General features: G+C 51.7%; 1 protein-coding gene across 1 annotated transcript in view; it reads left to right on the top strand.

The window, feature by feature from the left end:
* LOC140367203 (signal peptide, CUB and EGF-like domain-containing protein 1) overlaps nucleotides 1-19,337 on the top strand; it is a 68,415-nt gene extending 49,078 nt beyond the window's left edge. The window contains exons 5-9 of the mRNA XM_072453558.1: nucleotides 10,342-10,464; nucleotides 15,748-15,864; nucleotides 17,893-18,015; nucleotides 18,496-18,633; nucleotides 19,315-19,337. Coding sequence (XP_072309659.1) covers nucleotides 10,342-10,464; nucleotides 15,748-15,864; nucleotides 17,893-18,015; nucleotides 18,496-18,633; nucleotides 19,315-19,337 — 524 coding nt within the window. The remainder of the gene's footprint in view (nucleotides 1-10,341; nucleotides 10,465-15,747; nucleotides 15,865-17,892; nucleotides 18,016-18,495; nucleotides 18,634-19,314) is intronic.
* The last annotated feature ends 663 nt before the right edge of the window (nucleotides 19,338-20,000 follow it).

Here is a 20,000-nt window from a genome sequence, read left to right as displayed (position 1 = left end):
GTGCGTTGAGGTGCGTTGGGGTATGTTGGGGTGGGTTGGGGTGCGTTGAGGTGCGTTGGGGTATGTTGGGGTGCGTTGGGGTGTGTTGGGGTGCGTTGGGGCGTGTTGGGGCGTGTTGTGGTGCGTTGGGGTGCGTTGGGGCGTGTTGGGACGTGTTGGGGTGCGTTGGGGTGCGTTGGGGCGTGTTGGGGTGCGTTGGGGTGCGTTGGGGCGTGTTGGGGTGCGTTGGGGTGCGTTGGGGCGTGTTGGGGTGGGTTGGGGTGCGTTGAGGTGCGTTGGGGTATGTTGGGGTGCGTTGGGGTGTGTTGGGGTGCGTTGGGGCGTGTTGGGGCGTGTTGTGGTGCGTTGGGGTGCGTTGGGGCGTGTTGGGACGTGTTGGGGTGCGTTGGGGTGCGTTGGGGCGTGTTGGGGTGCGTTGGGGTGCGTTGGGGCGTGTTGGGGTGCGTTGGGGTGCGTTGGGGTGCGTTGGGGTGCGTTGGGGCGTGTTGGGGTGCGTTGGGGTATGTTGGGGTGCGTTGGGGTGGGTTGGGGTGCGTTGAGGTGCGTTGGGGTATGTTGGGGTGCGTTGGGGTGTGTTGGGGTGCGTTGGGGCGTGTTGGGGCGTGTTGTGGTGCGTTGGGGTGCGTTGGGGCGTGTTGGGACGTGTTGGGGTGCGTTGGGGTGCGTTGGGGCGTGTTGGGGTGCGTTGGGGCGTGTTGGGGTGCGTTGGGGTGCGTTGGGGTGCGTTGGGGCGTGTTGGGGTGCGTTGGGGTGCGTTGGGGCGTGTTGGGGTGCGTTGGGGTGCGTTGGGGCGTGTTGGGGTGGGTTGGGGTGCGTTGAGGTGCGTTGGGGTATGTTGGGGTGCGTTGGGGTGTGTTGGGGTGCGTTGGGGCGTGTTGGGGCGTGTTGTGGTGCGTTGGGGTGCGTTGGGGCGTGTTGGGACGTGTTGGGGTGCGTTGGGGTGCGTTGGGGCTTGTTGGGGTGCGTTGGGGTGCGTTGGGGCGTGTTGGGGTGCGTTGGGGTGCGTTGGGGTGCGTTGGGGTGCGTTGGGGCGTGTTGGGGTGCGTTGGGGTGCGTTGGGGCGTGTTGGGGTGCGTTGGGGCGTGTTGGGGTGCGTTGGGGTGCGTTGGGGTGCGTTGGGGCGTGTTGGGGTGCGTTGGGGTGCGTTGGGGCGTGTTGGGGTGCGTTGGGGTGCGTTGGGGCGTGTTGGGGTGGGTTGGGGTGCGTTGAGGTGCGTTGGGGTATGTTGGGGTGCGTTGGGGTGTGTTGGGGTGCGTTGGGGCGTGTTGGGGCGTGTTGTGGTGCGTTGGGGTGCGTTGGGGCGTGTTGGGACGTGTTGGGGTGCGTTGGGGTGCGTTGGGGCGTGTTGGGGTGCGTTGGGGTGCGTTGGGGCGTGTTGGGGTGCGTTGGGGTGCGTTGGGGTGCGTTGGGGTGCGTTGGGGCGTGTTGGGGTGCGTTGGGGTATGTTGGGGTGCGTTGGGGTGGGTTGGGGTGCGTTGAGGTGCGTTGGGGTATGTTGGGGTGCGTTGGGGTGTGTTGGGGTGCGTTGGGGCGTGTTGGGGCGTGTTGTGGTGCGTTGGGGTGCGTTGGGGCGTGTTGGGACGTGTTGGGGTGCGTTGGGGTGCGTTGGGGCGTGTTGGGGTGCGTTGGGGCGTGTTGGGGTGCGTTGGGGTGCGTTGGGGTGCGTTGGGGCGTGTTGGGGTGCGTTGGGGTGCGTTGGGGCGTGTTGGGGTGCGTTGGGGTGCGTTGGGGCGTGTTGGGGTGGGTTGGGGTGCGTTGAGGTGCGTTGGGGTATGTTGGGGTGCGTTGGGGTGTGTTGGGGTGCGTTGGGGCGTGTTGGGGCGTGTTGTGGTGCGTTGGGGTGCGTTGGGGCGTGTTGGGACGTGTTGGGGTGCGTTGGGGTGCGTTGGGGCGTGTTGGGGTGCGTTGGGGTGCGTTGGGGCGTGTTGGGGTGCGTTGGGGTGCGTTGGGGTGCGTTGGGGTGCGTTGGGGCGTGTTGGGGTGCGTTGGGGTGCGTTGGGGCGTGTTGGGGTGCGTTGGGGTGCGTTGGGGTGCTTTGGGGCGTGTTGGGGTGCGTTGGGGTGCGTTGGGGTGCGTTGGGGCGTGTTGGGGTGCGTTGGGGTGCGTTGGGGCGTGTTGGGGTGCGTTGGGGTGCGTTGGGGTGCGTTGGGGTGCGTTGGGGTGCGTTGGGGCGTGTTGGGGTGCGTTGGGGTGCGTTGGGGCGTGTTGGGGTGCGTTGGGGTGCGTTGGGGTGCGTTGGGGTGCGTTGGGGTGCGTTGGGGTGCTATGAGCTGAAAATGAAACATTTGTCTCTTTATTGATTATTGTATTGACTTTGTCGACTCTTCATTCGACTCATGCTCTAAATAAATGTTCAAACTGAACTTTATAGTGAAAACAAAGTGAATATTGCCCTTTGTTCTGTTTCTGTCCTCAGCTGAACTTTGACCTTTGCACTTTGACCATTGTCACAGGACGATGTGTTTGAGTCTTTTTAATTGCGTACAATGGGGATCAAACAGAGCCTGACCTCCGGTGGAATCCACGTCCTTCATGCTCCAATAAACCCGCAGTAAAAACCCGGACGCTTTAAACAGCTTTGAAACGGAGCGTAGACTTTAAAAACACAGAGGAGCTCCTCCCGGGTCACGGCGTGGACGAGCGGCTCTGTGAGCGGCTCATTAGGGTCCTGGTGTCTACGGCGGCTCTGGAGCTTTATTGGTCTGTGAGCCGTCATTACAGCCGCTTTCCTGGAGCGGCTGAACCGTCTTTAATAGTTCCCTCGCCGTCGGAAAGTGGCTTCTGCTGCCAGTGTTTTGTTTTCTTTATTTCTGTTTGTTTAATGGCTCTAAATCTAATTCCTTTGGCTTTTAAACCGCAGCGGGAATGTGGAGCGTGTTCACCAGCAGAACAAACACAATGTTCACGTCTGAGGAGCGTTCTGTACAGGGCGCGGTCAGAGGTGGCGCAGTGGCAAAGCGGTCCGAGCCTCACGGCCAGAGGGTTGTGGGACTGATACCTGGAACTGACAGGAAGAGTTTTGCATGTTCCGCCTGTTGTCCATGGTCAACACTCCCGCTCAGGGGAGGAGCCTATTGTAGGGGAGGAGCCTATTGTATGTGTTTAGTGGGCAGGGAAACAACACCGGGAGAACAGGGGGGGTTAGGGTGGGGTTAGGGTGGGGTTAGGGTGGGGTTAGAGGAGGGTTAGAGGAGGGTTAGGGTGGGGTTAGAGGAGGGTTAGGGTGGGGTTAGAGGAGGGTTAGGGGGGGTTAGAGGAGGGTTAGGGTGGGGTTAGAGGAGGGTTAGGGGGGGTTAGAGGAGGGTTAGGGTGGGGTTAGAGGAGGGTTAGGGGGGGTTAGGGTGGGGTTAGAGGAGGGTTAGGGTGGGGTTAGAGGAGGGTTAGGGGGGGTTAGAGGAGGGTTAGGGTGGGGTTAGAGGAGGGTTAGAGGAGGGTTAGGGTGGGGTTAGAGGAGGGTTAGGGGGGGTTAGAGGAGGGTTAGGGGGGGTTAGGGTGGGGTTAGAGGAGGGTTAGGAGGGGTTAGGGGAGGGTTAGGGGGGGTTAGGGTGGGGTTAGAGGAGGGTTAGGGGGGGTTAGGGTGGGGTTAGAGGAGGGTTAGGGGGGGTTAGGGTGGGGTTAGAGGAGGGTTAGGGTGGGGTTAGAGGAGGGTTAGGGGGGGTTAGGGTGGGGTTAGAGGAGGGTTAGGGTGGGGTTAGAGGAGGGTTATGGGGGGTTAGAGGAGGGTTAGGGTGGGGTTAGAGGAGGGTTAGGGGGGGTTAGGGTGGGGTTAGAGGAGGGTTAGGGTGGGGTTAGAGGAGGGTTAGGGGGGGTTAGAGGAGGGTTAGGGGGGGTTAGGGTGGGGTTAGAGGAGGGTTAGGGTGGGGTTAGAGGAGGGTTAGGGGGGGTTAGAGGAGGGTTAGGGTGGGGTTAGAGGAGGGTTAGGGGGGGTTAGAGGAGGGTTAGGGTGGGGTTAGAGGAGGGTTAGGGGGGGTTAGAGGAGGGTTAGGGGGGGTTAGAGGAGGGTTAGGGGGGGTTAGAGGAGGGTTAGGGTGGGGTTAGAGGAGGGTTAGGGGGGGTTAGAGAAGGGTTAGGGGGGGTTAGAGGAGGGTTAGGGGGGTTAGAGGAGGGTTAGGGTGGGGTTAGAGGAGGGTTAGGGGGGGTTAGAGGAGGGTTAGGGGGGGTTAGGGTGGGGTTAGAGGAGGGTTAGGGGGGGTTAGAGGAGGGTTAGGGGGGGTTAGAGGAGGGTTAGGGTGGGGTTAGAGGAGGGTTAGGGGGGGTTAGAGGAGGGTTAGGGTGGGGTTAGAGGAGGGTTAGGGGGGGTTAGGGTGGGGTTAGAGGAGGGTTAGGGGGGGTTAGGGTGGGGTTAGAGGAGGGTTAGGGGGGGTTAGAGGAGGGTTAGGGGGGTTAGAGGAGGGTTAGTGGGGTTAGAGGAGGGTTAGGGGGGGTTAGAGGAGGGTTAGGGGGGGTTAGAGGAGGGTTAGGGGGGGTTAGGGTGGGGTTAGAGGAGGGTTAGGGGGGGTTAGAGGAGGGTTAGTGGGGGTTAGAGGAGGGTTAGGGGGGGTTAGAGGAGGGTTAGGGGGGGTTAGGGTGGGGTTAGAGGAGGGTTAGGGGGGGTTAGAGGAGGGTTAGGGGGGGTTAGAGGAGGGTTAGGGGGGGTTAGAGGAGGGTTAGTGGGGTTAGAGGAGGGTTAGGGGGGGTTAGAGGAGGGTTAGTGGGGTTAGAGGAGGGTTAGGGGGGGTTAGAGGAGGGTTAGGGGGGGTTAGGGTGGGGTTAGAGGAGGGTTAGGGGGGGTTAGAGGAGGGTTAGGGGGGGTTAGAGGAGGGTTAGGGGGGGTTAGAGGAGGGTTAGTGGGGTTAGAGGAGGGTTAGGGGGGGTTAGAGGAGGGTTAGTGGGGTTAGAGGAGGGTTAGTGGGGTTAGAGGAGGGTTAGGGGGGGTTAGAGGAGGGTTAGTGGGGTTAGAGGAGGGTTAGTGGGGTTAGAGGAGGGTTAGGGGGGGTTAGAGGAGGGTTAGTGGGGTTAGAGGAGGGTTAGTGGGGTTAGAGGAGGGTTAGGGGGGGTTAGAGGAGGGTTAGTGGGGTTAGAGGAGGGTTAGTGGGGTTAGAGGAGGGTTAGGGGGGGTTAGAGGAGGGTTAGTGGGGTTAGAGGAGGGTTAGTGGGGTTAGAGGAGGGTTAGGGGGGGTTAGAGGAGGGTTAGTGGGGTTAGAGGAGGGTTAGTGGGGTTAGAGGAGGGTTAGTGGGGTTAGAGGAGGGTTAGGGTGGATGCCTCAGACTGATCCGTTTATGGAGCTCTTTTGGACGTGGCGCTCTCGTCCGGTGCATTAAGAGAAACTGAATCCTGATGATCTGCTCCCGACGGGAGCGTTAATGTGGTCGTCCGTCTGAAACGTCCTCTGTGTCGGCGCTCAAAGGGGCTAAACGCAGTGCTCAAAGGGGCTAAACGCAGTGCTCAAAGGGGCTAAACGCAGTGCTCAAAGGGGCTAAACGCAGTGCTCAAAGGGGCTAAACGCAGTGCTCAAAGGGGCTAAACGCAGTGCTCAAAGGGGCTAAACGCAGTGCTCAAAGGGGCTAAACGCAGTCTAAACGCAGTGCTCAAAGGGGCTAAACGCAGCGCAGGGCTCAAACGGGCTCAAACGGGCTCAAACGGGCTCAAACGGGCTCAAACGGGCTCAAACGGGCTCAAACGGGCTCAAACGGGCTCAAACGGGCTCAAACGGGCTAGCGCTCATTGGTGGTCGTTTTCATCCAGTGTCGCGTCGTCGCAGTTTGTCACTTTGTTTTAGCGGAGAAAGAGTGACTTTATCCCGCAGTCTTAGTCTGTTTTAGCCTTTTTTTTTTTTTTTCGCTTGTTCAGTTTGATTTAATAAAGTGAGAATGTTTTCATGCATCAAATCAAATCAAATCAAATCAATTTATTTTTGTAAGGCCCAAAATCACAACAACAGTTGCCTCTGAGGGCCACAGGGAGAAATGAATCAACAATGTCTGTGGTGGCGATGAAGTCAGACAATGTCTGTGGTGGCGATGGACGATGTCCCAGGGTCCTCTGTCCTTAGACTCTCCTTCTCGGCCAGGAAAAACTACAAAAAAAACCTCTTTGGGAAAAAAGCGTAGAAACCTGGAGGAGTTCCAGTGAAGGAGAGATCCGACTCTCACAGACGGACAGACGGACACAAGGAGACTGGAGCTGGACCCACTCTTCAGGCAGAAGAGGGACCGACCACACAGGGCAGGGACCACTTCACCAGGAGAGGGGCATCTGGGTCCACAGGTCCTCAGGAGTGAGAGAAAGAAAAGAAAAGAAGGCGGTGAACAGTTTGCAAGTGGAATCAAAAAATAAATATTGTTTGATAGAATAAGTAGTCAGAAGAAGAAGAGGATAGTGCTCAAGCTGTCATACTTCCCCCAGCACAGTTACTCCTAGGGCAGCGTAGCTGAAGCTGTGGGTTTATCTTTATGTTCCTAACTACTCTGACCATAAGCGATTTCGAAGAGGAACGTTTTAGGCCTGGAATTAAATGAAGAGACTGTGTCAGCATATTTAACATGGGTCGGGAGCTGATTCCATAACACAGGAGCTTGGTAGCTAAACGCTCTACCTCCTACAGTACTTTTAGAGACTCTTGGCACCACCAGAAGGCCAGCATTCTGAGAGCGAAGAGCTCTGTTTGGATGATATGGTTCTATAGCATCTTTGAGGTAGGATGGGGCCATGTCATTTATGGCTTTGTAGGTCAAGAGTAGAATTTTGAATTTGATTCTAAACTCGACAGGAGCCAGTGAAGAGACTTCAGCACTGGCGTAATGTGCTCTCTTCTTTTTGTTCCTGTTAGTAATCTTGCTGCTGCATTTTGAACCAGTTGAAAGCTTTTTATGGAGCTTTTAGGACACGCTGCAAGCAGGGAGTTACAGTAGTCTAATCTAGTCGTTACAAATGCATGGATAAGTTTTTCAGCATCACTTTTAGGCAGGATTCTTCTGATTTTGGCTCTTGTTGCGCAAATGGAAATAGGCTGTTTTACAAGCTTGATTTATATGAGCTTTAAATGAGAGCTCCTGGTCAAATAAGACTCTGAGGTTTCTTACAGTAGAACTGGAGGCTACACTGACATTGTCCAGTGTGACTATCTGCTCAGATAGAGCGTCTCGTAGATGCTTAGGGCCAAGCACAATGACCTCGGTTTTTTCAGGGTTAAGAAGCAGGTAGTTTAGTGTCATCCAGGTTTTTATCTCCTTCACACAAGTACTAAGTCTGTCTACTTGATCGCTCTGATCAGGTTTCATTGATAAATACAGCTGAGTGTCGTCTGCATAGCAGTGGAAGTTAATGTCATGCTTTCTGATAATGTTGCCTAATGGTAGCATATAAAGAGTAAACAGAATTGGACCGAGTACCGAACCCTGTGGTACACCGTAAATTACTTTAGAGCTTGGTGAGGAGCTCTGGTTTACATTAACAAATTGGAACCTATCAGATAGATAGGATTTAAACCAGCTGAGGGCTGTTCCTCCAACACCTACATCACATTCTAACCTCTGCAGTAGAATGTTGTGGTCGATGGTGTCAAACGCTGCGCTGAGGTCCAACAGAACCAGGACTGAGACCAGTCCATCGTCAGCGGCTAATAACAAATCATTTGTGACTTTAACTAGTGCAGTTTCAGTGCTGTGGTGGGCTCTGAACCCTGACTGGAAAACTTCAAATAAGTTATTGTCCTGCAGGTGGCGACAAAGCTGTTTTACTACAACTTTTTCAAGGATTTTAGAGACGAAGGGAAGATTTGAAATAGGTCTGTAGTTTACCAATAGGTCGGGATCTAGATTAGGCTTTTTCAGAAGAGGTTTAATGACTGCATGTTTGAAGGACTGTGGAACATAGCCACTTTCAAGTGAAGTATTTATTATATTAAGAATAGGGTCTATAATTAGGGGAAGAATGTCTTTGAGGAGCTTGGAATGGGGTCTAGGACACAAGTTGAGCTTTTAGAGGACATAATGGCTGAAGTTATCTCTGCTTGATCAACAGCTGTGAACCTTTCTAGGTTTACAGGTGGATTTATATGGGACGTTAGATTTACAGCTTGGGCTAGTTCAGGGCTAATAGCGGGGGTAATTTCATCTAATTTATCTCTGATTGTTTTTATTTTATTATTAAAAAATAGGAGGAAATCATCAGAGCTAAGTGTAGCTGGGAGTGAGGGCTCTACTGCACTGTGACAGTTTGTTAGCCTAGCTACAGTTTGTTAGCCTAGCTACAGTGCTGAAAAGGAATTTAGTGTTACTTTTGTTGACTTCTATTAGATTTGAATAATATCTGGTTTGGGCCTTACGCAGAGCCTGCTTATAGGACAGCAGGCAACTTTTCCATGCTTTTAGGGATTCTTCTGTGTGAGAGCGACGAAATAATCCCTCTAACTTTCTAACTTTTTGTTTATGTGAACGCAGTTCTTGGTTGTACCATGGGGAGGCGCGCTTTGGCCTAATGACCTTCTGTTTTAACGGCGCGACAACGTCAAGAGCAGACTTCAGAGAATTCATGGTCAAGTCGACACATTGATCACTTAAACTGGGACTAAAGCTGTTCTCAGCAGATCATCAGATCTGTGTCTGTGATTGTTGTGTTTCCAGAGAGACTCGTGTCACTCACTGAAGTCTTTTCCAATGAATATGAGACGATGATGATGGAAAAGTGACATTTAATTCACGGCATCGTCAGAACTTAACGTAATAAAGTCAAATCTGTTCAGCTCCAGCACTTTGTCTGTTTATACAGCGTTTTATTCTCCGAGAAGCAGGAAGTGTCCGTTAGCATGCTGAGGTCTAAGACGGTCTCGGGCGGTCACGGGCGTTCTCGGGCAGTCACGGGCGTTCTCGGGCGGTCACGGGCGTTCTCGGGCGGTCACGGGCGTTCTCGGGCGGTCTCGGGCGGTCACGGGCGGTCACGGGCGTTCTCGGGCGGTCACGGGCGTTCTCGGGCGGTCACGGGCGTTCTCGGGCGGTCACGGGCGTTCTCGGGCGGTCTCGGGCGGTCACGGGCGGTCACGGGCGTTCTCGGGCGGTCACGGGCGTTCTCGGGCGTTCTCGGGCGGTCACGGGCGGTCACGGGCGGTCACGGGCGTTCTCGGGCAGTCACGGGCGGTCACGGGCGTTCTCGGGCGGTCACGGGCGTTCTCGGGCGTTCTCGGGCGGTCACGGGCGGTCACGGGCGTTCACGGGCGTTCTCGGGCAGTCACGGGCGGTCACGGGCGTTCTCGGGCGGTCACGGGCATTCTCGGGCGGTCACGGGCGTTCTCGGGCGTTCTCGGGCGGTCACGGGCGGTCACGGGCGGTCACGGGCGTTCTCGGGCGGTCACGGGCGTTCTCGGGCGGTCACGGGCGTTCTCGGGCGGTCTCGGGCGGTCACGGGCGGTCACGGGCGTTCTCGGGCGGTCACGGGCGTTCTCGGGCGTTCTCGGGCGGTCACGGGCGGTCACGGGCGGTCACGGGCGTTCTCGGGCGGTCACGGGCGGTCACGGGCGTTCTCGGGCGGTCACGGGCGTTCTCGGGCGTTCTCGGGCGGTCACGGGCGGTCACGGGCGGTCACGGGCGTTCTCGGGCAGTCACGGGCGTTCTCGGGCGTTCTCGGGCGGTCACGGGCGGTCACGGGCGTTCTCGGGCGGTCACGGGCGGTCACGGGCGGTCACGGGCGTTCTCGGGCAGTCACGGGCGGTCACGGGCGTTCTCGGGTGGTCACGGGCGTTCTCGGGCGGTCACGGGCGTTCTCGGGCGTTCTCGGGCGGTCACGGGCGGTCACGGGCGTTCTCGGGCAGTCACGGGCGTTCTCGGGCGTTCTCGGGCGGTCACGGGCGGTCACGGGCGTTCTCGGGCGGTCACGGGCGTTCTCGGGCGGTCACGGGCGGTCACGGGCGTTCTCGGGCGGTCACGGGCGTTCTCGGGCGGTCACGGGCCTTCTCGGGCGTTCTCGGGCGGTCACGGGCGGTCACGGGCGTTCTCGGGCGGTCACGGGCCTTCTCGGGCGTTCTCGGGCGGTCACGGGCGGTCACGGGCGTTCTCGGGCGGTGGGGTCTAAACAAACAAACACAGACAAGTGGAAAGTCGGGTGGAAATGCATTCTTCTTGGTTAAAATGACATTGTCCAAAAGCACCAACAATGATCCATTTACATTTGTGTTTACATTATTTTCCTCTCAGTTTGAGCGTAAAGCTGTGACTCCGCCTCCTCGTGCTCCTGTTGGCGTCAGACGGGACTTCTGGGTTTAACACTCTTCTCTTCGTCCACGTTACGATCCAAAAAGGCTCAGTCCGACTCTGCGGCCGTGGATTCTGGGCTTTTTTGAGTAAAGTGTGATTTTCTGTTTTCCTCAGATATCGACGAGTGCCTGGAGAACAACGGCGGCTGCGACCACTTCTGCCGCAACACGGTGGGATCGTTCGAATGCAGCTGCCAGAAAGGACACAAGCTGCTGACGGACGAACGCTCGTGCCAAGGTCAGTGAACGCACCGCACAGACGCCAGCGCCGCTGGGCCGTGGCTCGTGACGAAGGGCGGGGTCTGCGCAGGGTCTCAAAAAGTCTTAAATCCAGTAAGACAAGTTTAAGGCCTTAATAAGTCTGGAACTCGACAACTTCTCAGGATTTGGTCTTAAATGTGTTCAAAAAAGCAGTTGGCAGAGCTGAAAGAGACCCTGAAAGAGACCCTGAAAGAGACCCTGAAAGAGACCCTGAAAGAGACCCTGAAAGAGACCCTGAAAGAGAGTTAAAAAGTTTAAGAAGAGGAACCGCAGAAAGGAAAAGACTTTTACATTTGGGAGTGAATTGTGAGTTTAATTTATCTTTTAACAGATAAATACAGATAAATACAGATAAATACAGATAAACACAAAGGCGTGACCTTTGGTCCTGTCAGTGCCTTTCACATGGAGCTCTTCTGCCTTTAGTCGCCTCATCAATGCACACTGCAGCTCTGGTTCTGTGGATGCGTTTGGTTTCTGGCTGGCCCTGTGTCTCCAGTGTGTTCTCCTCTGACGCTCTGACCTTCAAACTCCAGTGAGTCACATGGAGCGCCGCCAAAACAAACGCTCTGAGCGCGGTGCGAGGACAGACGGCTCGCAAGAGAAACACGCCGGTGCAGACAGTCTCCGAGTAAATACTGTCAATACAGACCCCATGGGAGACACGCCGGGACCTTCTCGCTGTGAGGGAGTGTTTAAAGACAGAATCATGCAGAAGGCTCTTTTTAACTCTGCTCAAACTCAGCTGCTAAATCGTGTTTAAGTCGTGTTTGAGTCACGTTTTAAGTCCTGTTTAAGTCCTGTTTTAAGTCCTGTTTTAAGTCCTGTTTAAGTCCTGTTTTAAGTCCTGTTTTAAGTCCTGTTTTAAGTCCTGTTTAAGTCCTGTTTTAAGTCCTGTTTTAAGTCCTGTTTTAATTCCTGTTTTAAGTCCTGTTTTAAGTCCTGTTTTAAGCCCTTTTTAAGTCCTGTTTAAGTCTTGTTTTAAGTCCTGTTTTAAGTCCTGTTTTAAGCCCTTTTTTAAGTCCTGTTTAAGTCTTGTTTTAAGTCCTGTTTTAAGTCCTGTTTTAAGTCCTTTTTAAGTCATGTTTTAAGTCCTGTTTTAAGTCCTGTTTAAGTCCTGTTTAAGTCCTGTTTTAAGTCCTGTTTTAAGTCCTGTTTTAAGTCCTGTTTAAGTCCTGTTTTAAGTCCTGTTTTAAGTCCTGTTTTAAGTCCTGTTTTAAGTCCTGTTTAAGTCCTGTTTTAAGTCCTGTTTTAAGTCCTGTTTAAGTCCTGTTTTAAGTCCTGTTTTAAGTCCTGTTTTAAGTCCTGTTTAAGTCCTGTTTTAAGTCCTGTTTTAAGTCCTGTTTTAAGTCCTGTTTTAAGTCCTGTTTAAGTCCTGTTTTAAGTCCTGTTTTAAGTCCTGTTTTAATTCCTGTTTTAAGTCCTGTTTTAAGTCCTGTTTTAAGCCCTTTTTTAAGTCCTGTTTAAGTCCTGTTTTAAGTCCTGTTTTAAGTCCTGTTTTAAGTCCTTTTTTAAGTCCTGTTTTAAGTCCTGTTTTAAGTCCTGTTTAAGTCCTGTTTAAGTCCTGTTTTAAGTCCTGTTTTAAGTCCTGTTTTAAGTCCTGTTTAAGTCCTGTTTTAAGTCCTGTTTTAAGTCCTGTTTTAAGTCCTGTTTAAGTCCTGTTTTAAGTCCTGTTTTAAGTCCTGTTTAAGTCCTGTTTTAAGTCCTGTTTTAAGTCCTGTTTTAAGTCCTGTTTAAGTCCTGTTTTAAGTCCTGTTTTAAGTCCTGTTTTAAGTCCTGTTTAAGTCCTGTTTTAAGTCCTGTTTTAAGTCCTGTTTTAAGTCCTGTTTAAGTCCTGTTTTAAGTCCTGTTTTAAGTCCTGTTTTAATTCCTGTTTTAAGTCCTGTTTTAAGTCCTGTTTTAAGCCCTTTTTTAAGTCCTGTTTAAGTCCTGTTTAAGTCCTGTTTTAAGTCCTGTTTAAGTCCTGTTTTAAGTCCTGTTTTAAGTCCTGTTTTAAGCCCTTTTTTAAGTCCTGTTTAAGTCCTGTTTTAAGTCCTGTTTTAAGTCCTGTTTTAAGTCCTTTTTTAAGTCCTGTTTTAAGTCCTGTTTTAAGTCCTGTTTAAGTCCTGTTTAAGTCCTGTTTTAAGTCCTGTTTTAAGTCCTGTTTTAAGTCCTGTTTAAGTCCTGTTTTAAGTCCTGTTTTAAGTCCTGTTTTAAGTCCTGTTTAAGTCCTGTTTTAAGTCCTGTTTTAAGTCCTGTTTAAGTCCTGTTTTAAGTCCTGTTTTAAGTCCTGTTTTAAGTCCTGTTTAAGTCCTGTTTTAAGTCCTGTTTTAAGTCCTGTTTTAAGTCCTGTTTAAGTCCTGTTTTAAGTCCTGTTTTAAGTCCTGTTTTAAGTCCTGTTTAAGTCCTGTTTTAAGTCCTGTTTTAAGTCCTGTTTTAATTCCTGTTTTAAGTCCTGTTTTAAGTCCTGTTTTAAGCCCTTTTTTAAGTCCTGTTTAAGTCCTGTTTAAGTCCTGTTTTAAGTCCTGTTTTAAGTCCTGTTTTAAGTCCTGTTTTAAGCCCTTTTTTAAGTCCTGTTTAAGTCCTGTTTTAAGTCCTGTTTTAAGTCCTGTTTTAAGTCCTTTTTTAAGTCCTGTTTTAAGTCCTGTTTTAAGTCCTGTTTAAGTCCTGTTTTAAGTCCTGTTTTAAGTCCTGTTTTAAGTCCTGTTTAAGTCCTGTTTAAGTCCTGTTTAAGTCCTGTTTTAAGTCCTGTTTTAAGTCCTGTTTTAAGTCCTGTTTAAGTCCTGTTTTAAGTCCTGTTTTAAGTCCTGTTTTAAGTCCTGTTTAAGTCCTGTTTTAAGTCCTGTTTTAAGTCCTGTTTAAGTCCTGTTTTAAGTCCTGTTTTAAGTCCTGTTTTAAGTCCTGTTTTAAGTCCTGTTTAAGTCCTGTTTTAAGTCCTGTTTTAAGTCCTGTTTTAAGTCCTATTTTAAGTCCTGTTTTAAGTCCTGTTTAAGTCCTGTTTACGAGCTCCTCTTCTCTGAGCGTCACAAAAACACTCTTTCAAACGTTCTGGATCTGAGCTCTTTTTAATATCATCGCAGACTCCTGCGTCACATCTGTGCGTTTACATTAGCACGTCTGGGTAAGCTAGCTTTTGTTTTGTCTCCATGGTAACTCCCTCTGCTGCCAGTAGATGGAGCACATTTCCAGTGTTGTCATGTTTCAAAGCGTCTCCACGTCGCCGTCGCAGTGGTGGAAAAAGGGTGAAACGTCTCTCTGGCTCGTCTGTGGTCGCTCCGTTTGTCTAAATCCCTGAAACGCTGTCGTGTTTACACACTCGCCCTCCGTCTGACCACTTCCTCCTCCGTCTGACCACTTCCTCCTCCCTCTGACCACTTCCTCCTCCGTCTGACCACTTCCTCCTCCCTCTGACCACTTCCTCCTCCGTCTGACCACTTCCTCCTCCGTCTGACCACTTCCTCCTCCGTCTGACCACTTCCTCCTCCCTCTGACCATTTCCTCCTCCCTCTGACCACTTCCTCCTCCGTCTGACCACTTCCTCCTCCCTCTGACCACTTCCTCCTCCGTCTGACCACTTCCTCCTCCGTCTGACCACTTCCTCCTCCCTCTGACCACTTCCTCCTCCCTCTGACCACTTCCTCCTCCGTCTGACCACTTCCTCCTCCCTCTGACCACTTCCTCCTCCCTTTGACCACTTCCTCCTCCCTCTGACCACTTCCTCCTCCGTCTGACCACTTCCTCCTCCCTCTGACCACTTCCTCCTCCCTCTGACCACTTCCTCCTCCCTCTGACCACTTCCTCCTCCCTCTGACCACTTCCTCCTCCGTCTGACCACTTCCTCCTCCCTCTGACCACTTCCTCCGCCGACAAACTGCATCTGAAGTGTATTTTTAGCCCTGGAATAAACCAGGAGAACGTGGAGAGGCCAGAACCGCAGAGCTAATGGTTTATGGGAATAAACATGTTGTGCATATTCAGACGAGTCATTGTTTCCTCTGCCTGTCAATCACTCTCAAACCAGGACCACGGCCGGCCAATGAAGAGTGAGGGGGCGTGGCTATGGAGGACTAAATCAGCCCTAAACCAGGACTAAACCAAGACTAAACCAGGTCTAAACCAGGACTAAACCAAGACTAAACCAGGTCTAAACTAGGACTAAACTAGGACTAAACCAGGTCTAAACGCACAATAAAAAAATAGCTCAATTATTTAGTTATTCGATTATTTATTTTTTGAATTGTAATTTGTAGATATGATGTAAATACATTTAAATACTGAAATAGGGTGCATCATTTGGCCGGCGCCTAATACAAATTCAAATTATCATTAACTTGATTTTGATAATTTATCGGGGCACCATCAGTCATTTATCGGGGCACCATCAGTCATTTATCGGGGCACCATCAGTCATTTATCGGGGCACCATCGGCCGTTTATCGGGGCACCATCAGTCATTTATTGGGGCACCATCAGTAATTTATCGGGGCACCGTCAGTCATTTATCGGGGCACCGTCAGTTATTTATCGGGGCACCATTAGTCATTTATCGGGGCACCATCAGTCATTTATCGGGGCACCGTCAGTTATTTATCGGGGCACCATTAGTCATTTATCGGGGCACCATCAGTCATTTATCGGGGCACCATCAGTCATTTATCGGGGCACCGTCAGTCATTTATCGGTGCACCATCAGTCATTTATCGGGGCACCATCGGCCAGTTATCGGGGCACCACCAGTCATTTATCGGGGCACCATCAGTCATTAATTGGGGCACCACCAGTCATTTATCGGGGCACCATCAGTCATTTATTGGGGCACCATCAGTAATTTATCGGGGCACCACCAGTCTTGTATTGGGGCACCACCAGTAATTTATTGGGGCACCACCATTAATTTATTGGGGGCACCATCAGTAATCTATTGGGGCACCACCAGTTATTTATTGGGGCACCATCAGTCATTTATTGGGGAAAGATACATTTATTGTTTTTGCTGACCGCGCAGCCCTTAAATAAACCTTGTTTTTAATTATTATGTGACAAAATGCTACATTTTTACTTCAACCCAACTTGCTTCATGTTGGGAATGTACACCATATTCAAGCCACATTTAGCATTTAGCATTTTTCAGCTAATGCACCTTTCCTGTGGGAACTATTGCTCTAAAAGGATTCACCAAAAGTGAATTTAAAACCTAAAACTAAATGATGTGTATAACTATTTATTTATTAACCTTTATTTGACTTAAGTGTGTCATGAATTGTTCTGTCCTGATCCACAGACATTGACGAGTGCTCCTTTGAGAGAACATGTGACCACACGTGTGTCAACTCTCCAGGAAGCTTCCAGTGCGTGTGCCACAAAGGCTACATCCTGTACGGACTCACGCACTGCGGAGGTCAGTACTACACACACATGCTAACACACACGCTAACACACACACGCTAACACACACACACTAACACATACATGCTAACACACACGCTAACACACACACGCTAACACACACATGCTAACATACACGCTAACACACACACGCTTACACGCAAACACAATCCTGTACGGACTCACGCACTGCGGAGGTCAGTACTACACACACACGCTAACACACACGCTAACACACACACACTAACACACACATGCTAACACACACGCTAACACACACGCTAACACGCAAACACAATCCTGTACGGACTCACACACTGCGGAGGTAAGTACTACACACACATGCTAACACACACGCTAACACACACACGCTAACACACACGCTAACACACACATGCTAACATACACGCTAACACACACACGCTAACACACACGCTAACACACACATGCTAACACGCAAACACAATCCTGTACGGGCTCAGGCACGGCGGAGGTCAGTACTTCACACACGCTAACACATACATGCTAACACACACGCTAACACACACATGCTAACATACACACTAACACACACACGCTAACACACACGCTAACACGCAAACACAATCCTGTACGGGCTCACGCACTGCGGAGGTCAGTACTACACACACATGCTAGCACACACGCTAACACACACACGCTAACACACACACACTAACACATACATGCTAACACACACGCTAACACACACACGCTAACACACACATGCTAACATACACGCTAACACACACACGCTTACACGCAAACACAATCCTGTACGGACTCACGCACTGCGGAGGTCAGTACTACACACACACGCTAACACACACGCTAACACACACACACTAACACACACATGCTAACACACACGCTAACACACACGCTAACACGCAAACACAATCCTGTACGGACTCACACACTGCGGAGGTAAGTACTACACACACATGCTAACACACACGCTAACACACACACGCTAACACACACGCTAACACACACATGCTAACATACACGCTAACACACACACGCTAACACACACGCTAACACACACATGCTAACACGCAAACACAATCCTGTACGGGCTCAGGCACGGCGGAGGTCAGTACTTCACACACGCTAACACATACATGCTAACACACACGCTAACACACACATGCTAACATACACACTAACACACACACGCTAACACACACGCTAACACGCAAACACAATCCTGTACGGGCTCACGCACTGCGGAGGTCAGTACTACACACACATGCTAGCACACACGCTAACACACACACGCTAACACACACATGCTAACACACACGCTAACACACACACGCTAACACACGCTAACACATACATGCTAACACACACACGCTAACACACACACTAACACATACGCTAACACACACACACACACACAAGCAAACACACACGCTAACACACACACACGCTAACACACACGCTAACACACACACGCTAACACGCAAACACAATCCTGTACGGGCTCATGCACTGCGGAGGTCAGTACTACACACACACACACACACACACACACACACAAACGCTAACACCCACACGCTAACACACACGCTAACACACACACACGCTAACACACACGCTAACACACACACACGCAAACACACACGCTAACACACACGCTAACACACACACACGCAAACACACACGCTAACACACACAAGAGAGAGGAGGAGAGAGGAAGCAACGGGGGTGAGAGGAGGATAGAGGAGGAGGGAGGAAGCGACAGGGGGAGAGGAGGAGAGTGGTGAAAGGAAGCGAGAGGAGGAGAGAAAAGGAGAGAGGAGGAGAGAGGAAGCTCCGGACTCAAGTCAATATAAAAATCACAGAGGAGCGCAGCAGCAACGCACTAATCATGGGCAAATGTCATTAGTAGACTTAACGGGGCGGAGCCTTAACGGGGCGGAGACTTGAGGGGGCGGAGTGATGTAGCGTCCCTCTAAACCACGCTGTCGCACACACGTGGTCTTTCTAACACGACGATGACCTTTGACCTTTGCAGACGTGGACGAGTGCAGCATCAACAACGGCAGCTGCGAGTTCGGCTGCGTGAACGCTCTGGGCGGGTACGAGTGCGTGTGCCCGCCCGGGTACAAGCTGCACTGGAACAAGAAGGACTGCATCGGTATGACCCCCGCCGCCCAGACGTCGCCACGGCAACAGCAACTCACCACTCAGACACCTGTAATCGCCTCGAACAGCCACTGAAGCTGCTTTATGCTTTATTATTGTACGCAAACGGCACAGATACTGCTTTAAAGTACAAATGTTCTGCAGTATTTGTACTTTTCAACCTTGGAATTACACACACGTCACTTCCTGGTCTCACAGTCGTAAAGATCGTGATTAGACGAAGAAACAGAGGTCACAGGTCAAACATGACGTCACACGTCGAGGAGTGTTTCTGAGGCTCGGAGGAGAGAGGGGCTTGCTGGTGCTTGCTGGTGCTTGCTGGTGCTTGCTGGTGCTTGCTGGTGCTTGCTGGTGCTTGCTGGTGCTTGATGGTGCTTGATGGTGCTTGCTGGTGCTTGATGGTGCTTGCTGGTGCTTGCTGGTGCTTGCTGGTGCTTGCTGGTGCTTGATGGTAACGTGAGTGTCTTCTCAGAGGCGGTAAAGTGTCTGCCCAATGGGAAACCAGCACCACGAGCTCAGTTGTCCTGCTCCAAGAACGGAGGAGCCGAGGTGTGTTCACTGTCCTGCCCCTCCAACGCCCTCTTCCTCGCAGGTGAGAACTACAACACCAGCTACTGCTACTACTACTGCTACTACTACTGCTACTACTGCTGCTACTACTACTACTGCTACTACTGCTGCTACTACTACTACTACTACTACTACTACTACTACTACTACTACTATAGTACTACCACAAGTACTATTACAAGTAATATACAAACTAACTGTCCTGTCTGCATCACTAACATTTTAGTTTTAAATACATTTTAATTCAAACCGAACAGAGATTAAATGACTAAGCACATTTCCATCACTGCAGCGTCGTGGGTTCGATTCCCGGTCTCGACCATTTGCTGAATGTCTATACCCTCTCTCTCTCTCACCCCACTCTTTAATTTATTTTTGGAGGTTTTTTGGGCCCGTAGGCTTTATTTGACAGAACAGTGACGTGTGAAATGGGAATGAGCCTGTGGCATGACGCTGCTGCACTTGTGCCATCCACTCCTCCACCAGTGGCACCTCCCCCCCTCCTCCACCAGTGGCACCCCCCTCCTCCACCATGAGTTCAGATGTGACAGGTGGAGCCCTCTTGTGGCCGGTCCCGAGTCCCGAGTGTAGATTTGACTGTAATAGTGCTGAAGTCTCATGTGGTGGGTTTTTGGTCCCTTTTGGTCCCTTTTGGTCCCTTTTAGTCCCTTTTGGTCACCATCACTGCTCTCGCCAGTGTTCAGGCCTCTCTGTGTCACAGCTGCCACGGGGCTGAATCCCTGAGACTGATTCCGTGTAGATTCTAAGAGTTTGATTGAAATGTGTGTTCTCACGTTACAGTCTGCTGCCCCCTAGTGGCCTCTCGCCTCCATCACACTTCAGGAGGTGGAGTTTAGAGCTACAGCGGCCGACCTCAGAGTTTAGACTCTTAGTTTTGCACTTTTCTCATCGCTCCTGGACCAGTTTGAAATGTCCATCCATCCATCCATCTTCTGCCGCTTTATCCGGGGCCGGGTCGCGGGGGCAGCAGTCTGAGCAGGGACTCCCAGACTTCCTCCTCCCCAGACACTTCCTCTAACTCCTCCGGGGGGATCCCGAGGCGTTCCCAGGCCAGCCGAGAGACATAGTCTCTCCAGCGTGTCCTGGGTCTGCCCGAGCCACCTCAGCTGGCTCCTCTCGACGTGGAGGAGCAGCGGCTCTACTCCGAGCTCCCCCCGTGTGGCCGAGCTCCTCACCTTATCTCTAAGGGAGCGCCCAGCCACACGGCGGAGGAAACTCATTTCGACCGCTTGTATCCGCGATCTTTTCTTTCGGTCACTACCCAAAGCTCATGACCATAGGTGAGGTCAGAACGTAGACCGACCGGTAAATAGAGAGCTTTGCCTTTCGACTCAGCTCCCTCTTTACCACAACGGTCCGATGCAGCGACTGCATCACTGCAGCCGC

The sequence above is a fragment of the Eucyclogobius newberryi genome, unplaced genomic scaffold (assembly GCF_026437365.1).
Source record: "Eucyclogobius newberryi isolate DKJ021-1_F unplaced genomic scaffold, fEucNew1.0.hap1 SCAF_2, whole genome shotgun sequence".
Classification (NCBI taxonomy): Eukaryota; Metazoa; Chordata; class Actinopteri; order Gobiiformes; family Gobiidae; genus Eucyclogobius; species Eucyclogobius newberryi.
The sequence above is the reverse complement of the archived record's forward strand: the minus strand, read 5'-3'. Positions and strand labels throughout refer to the sequence as shown.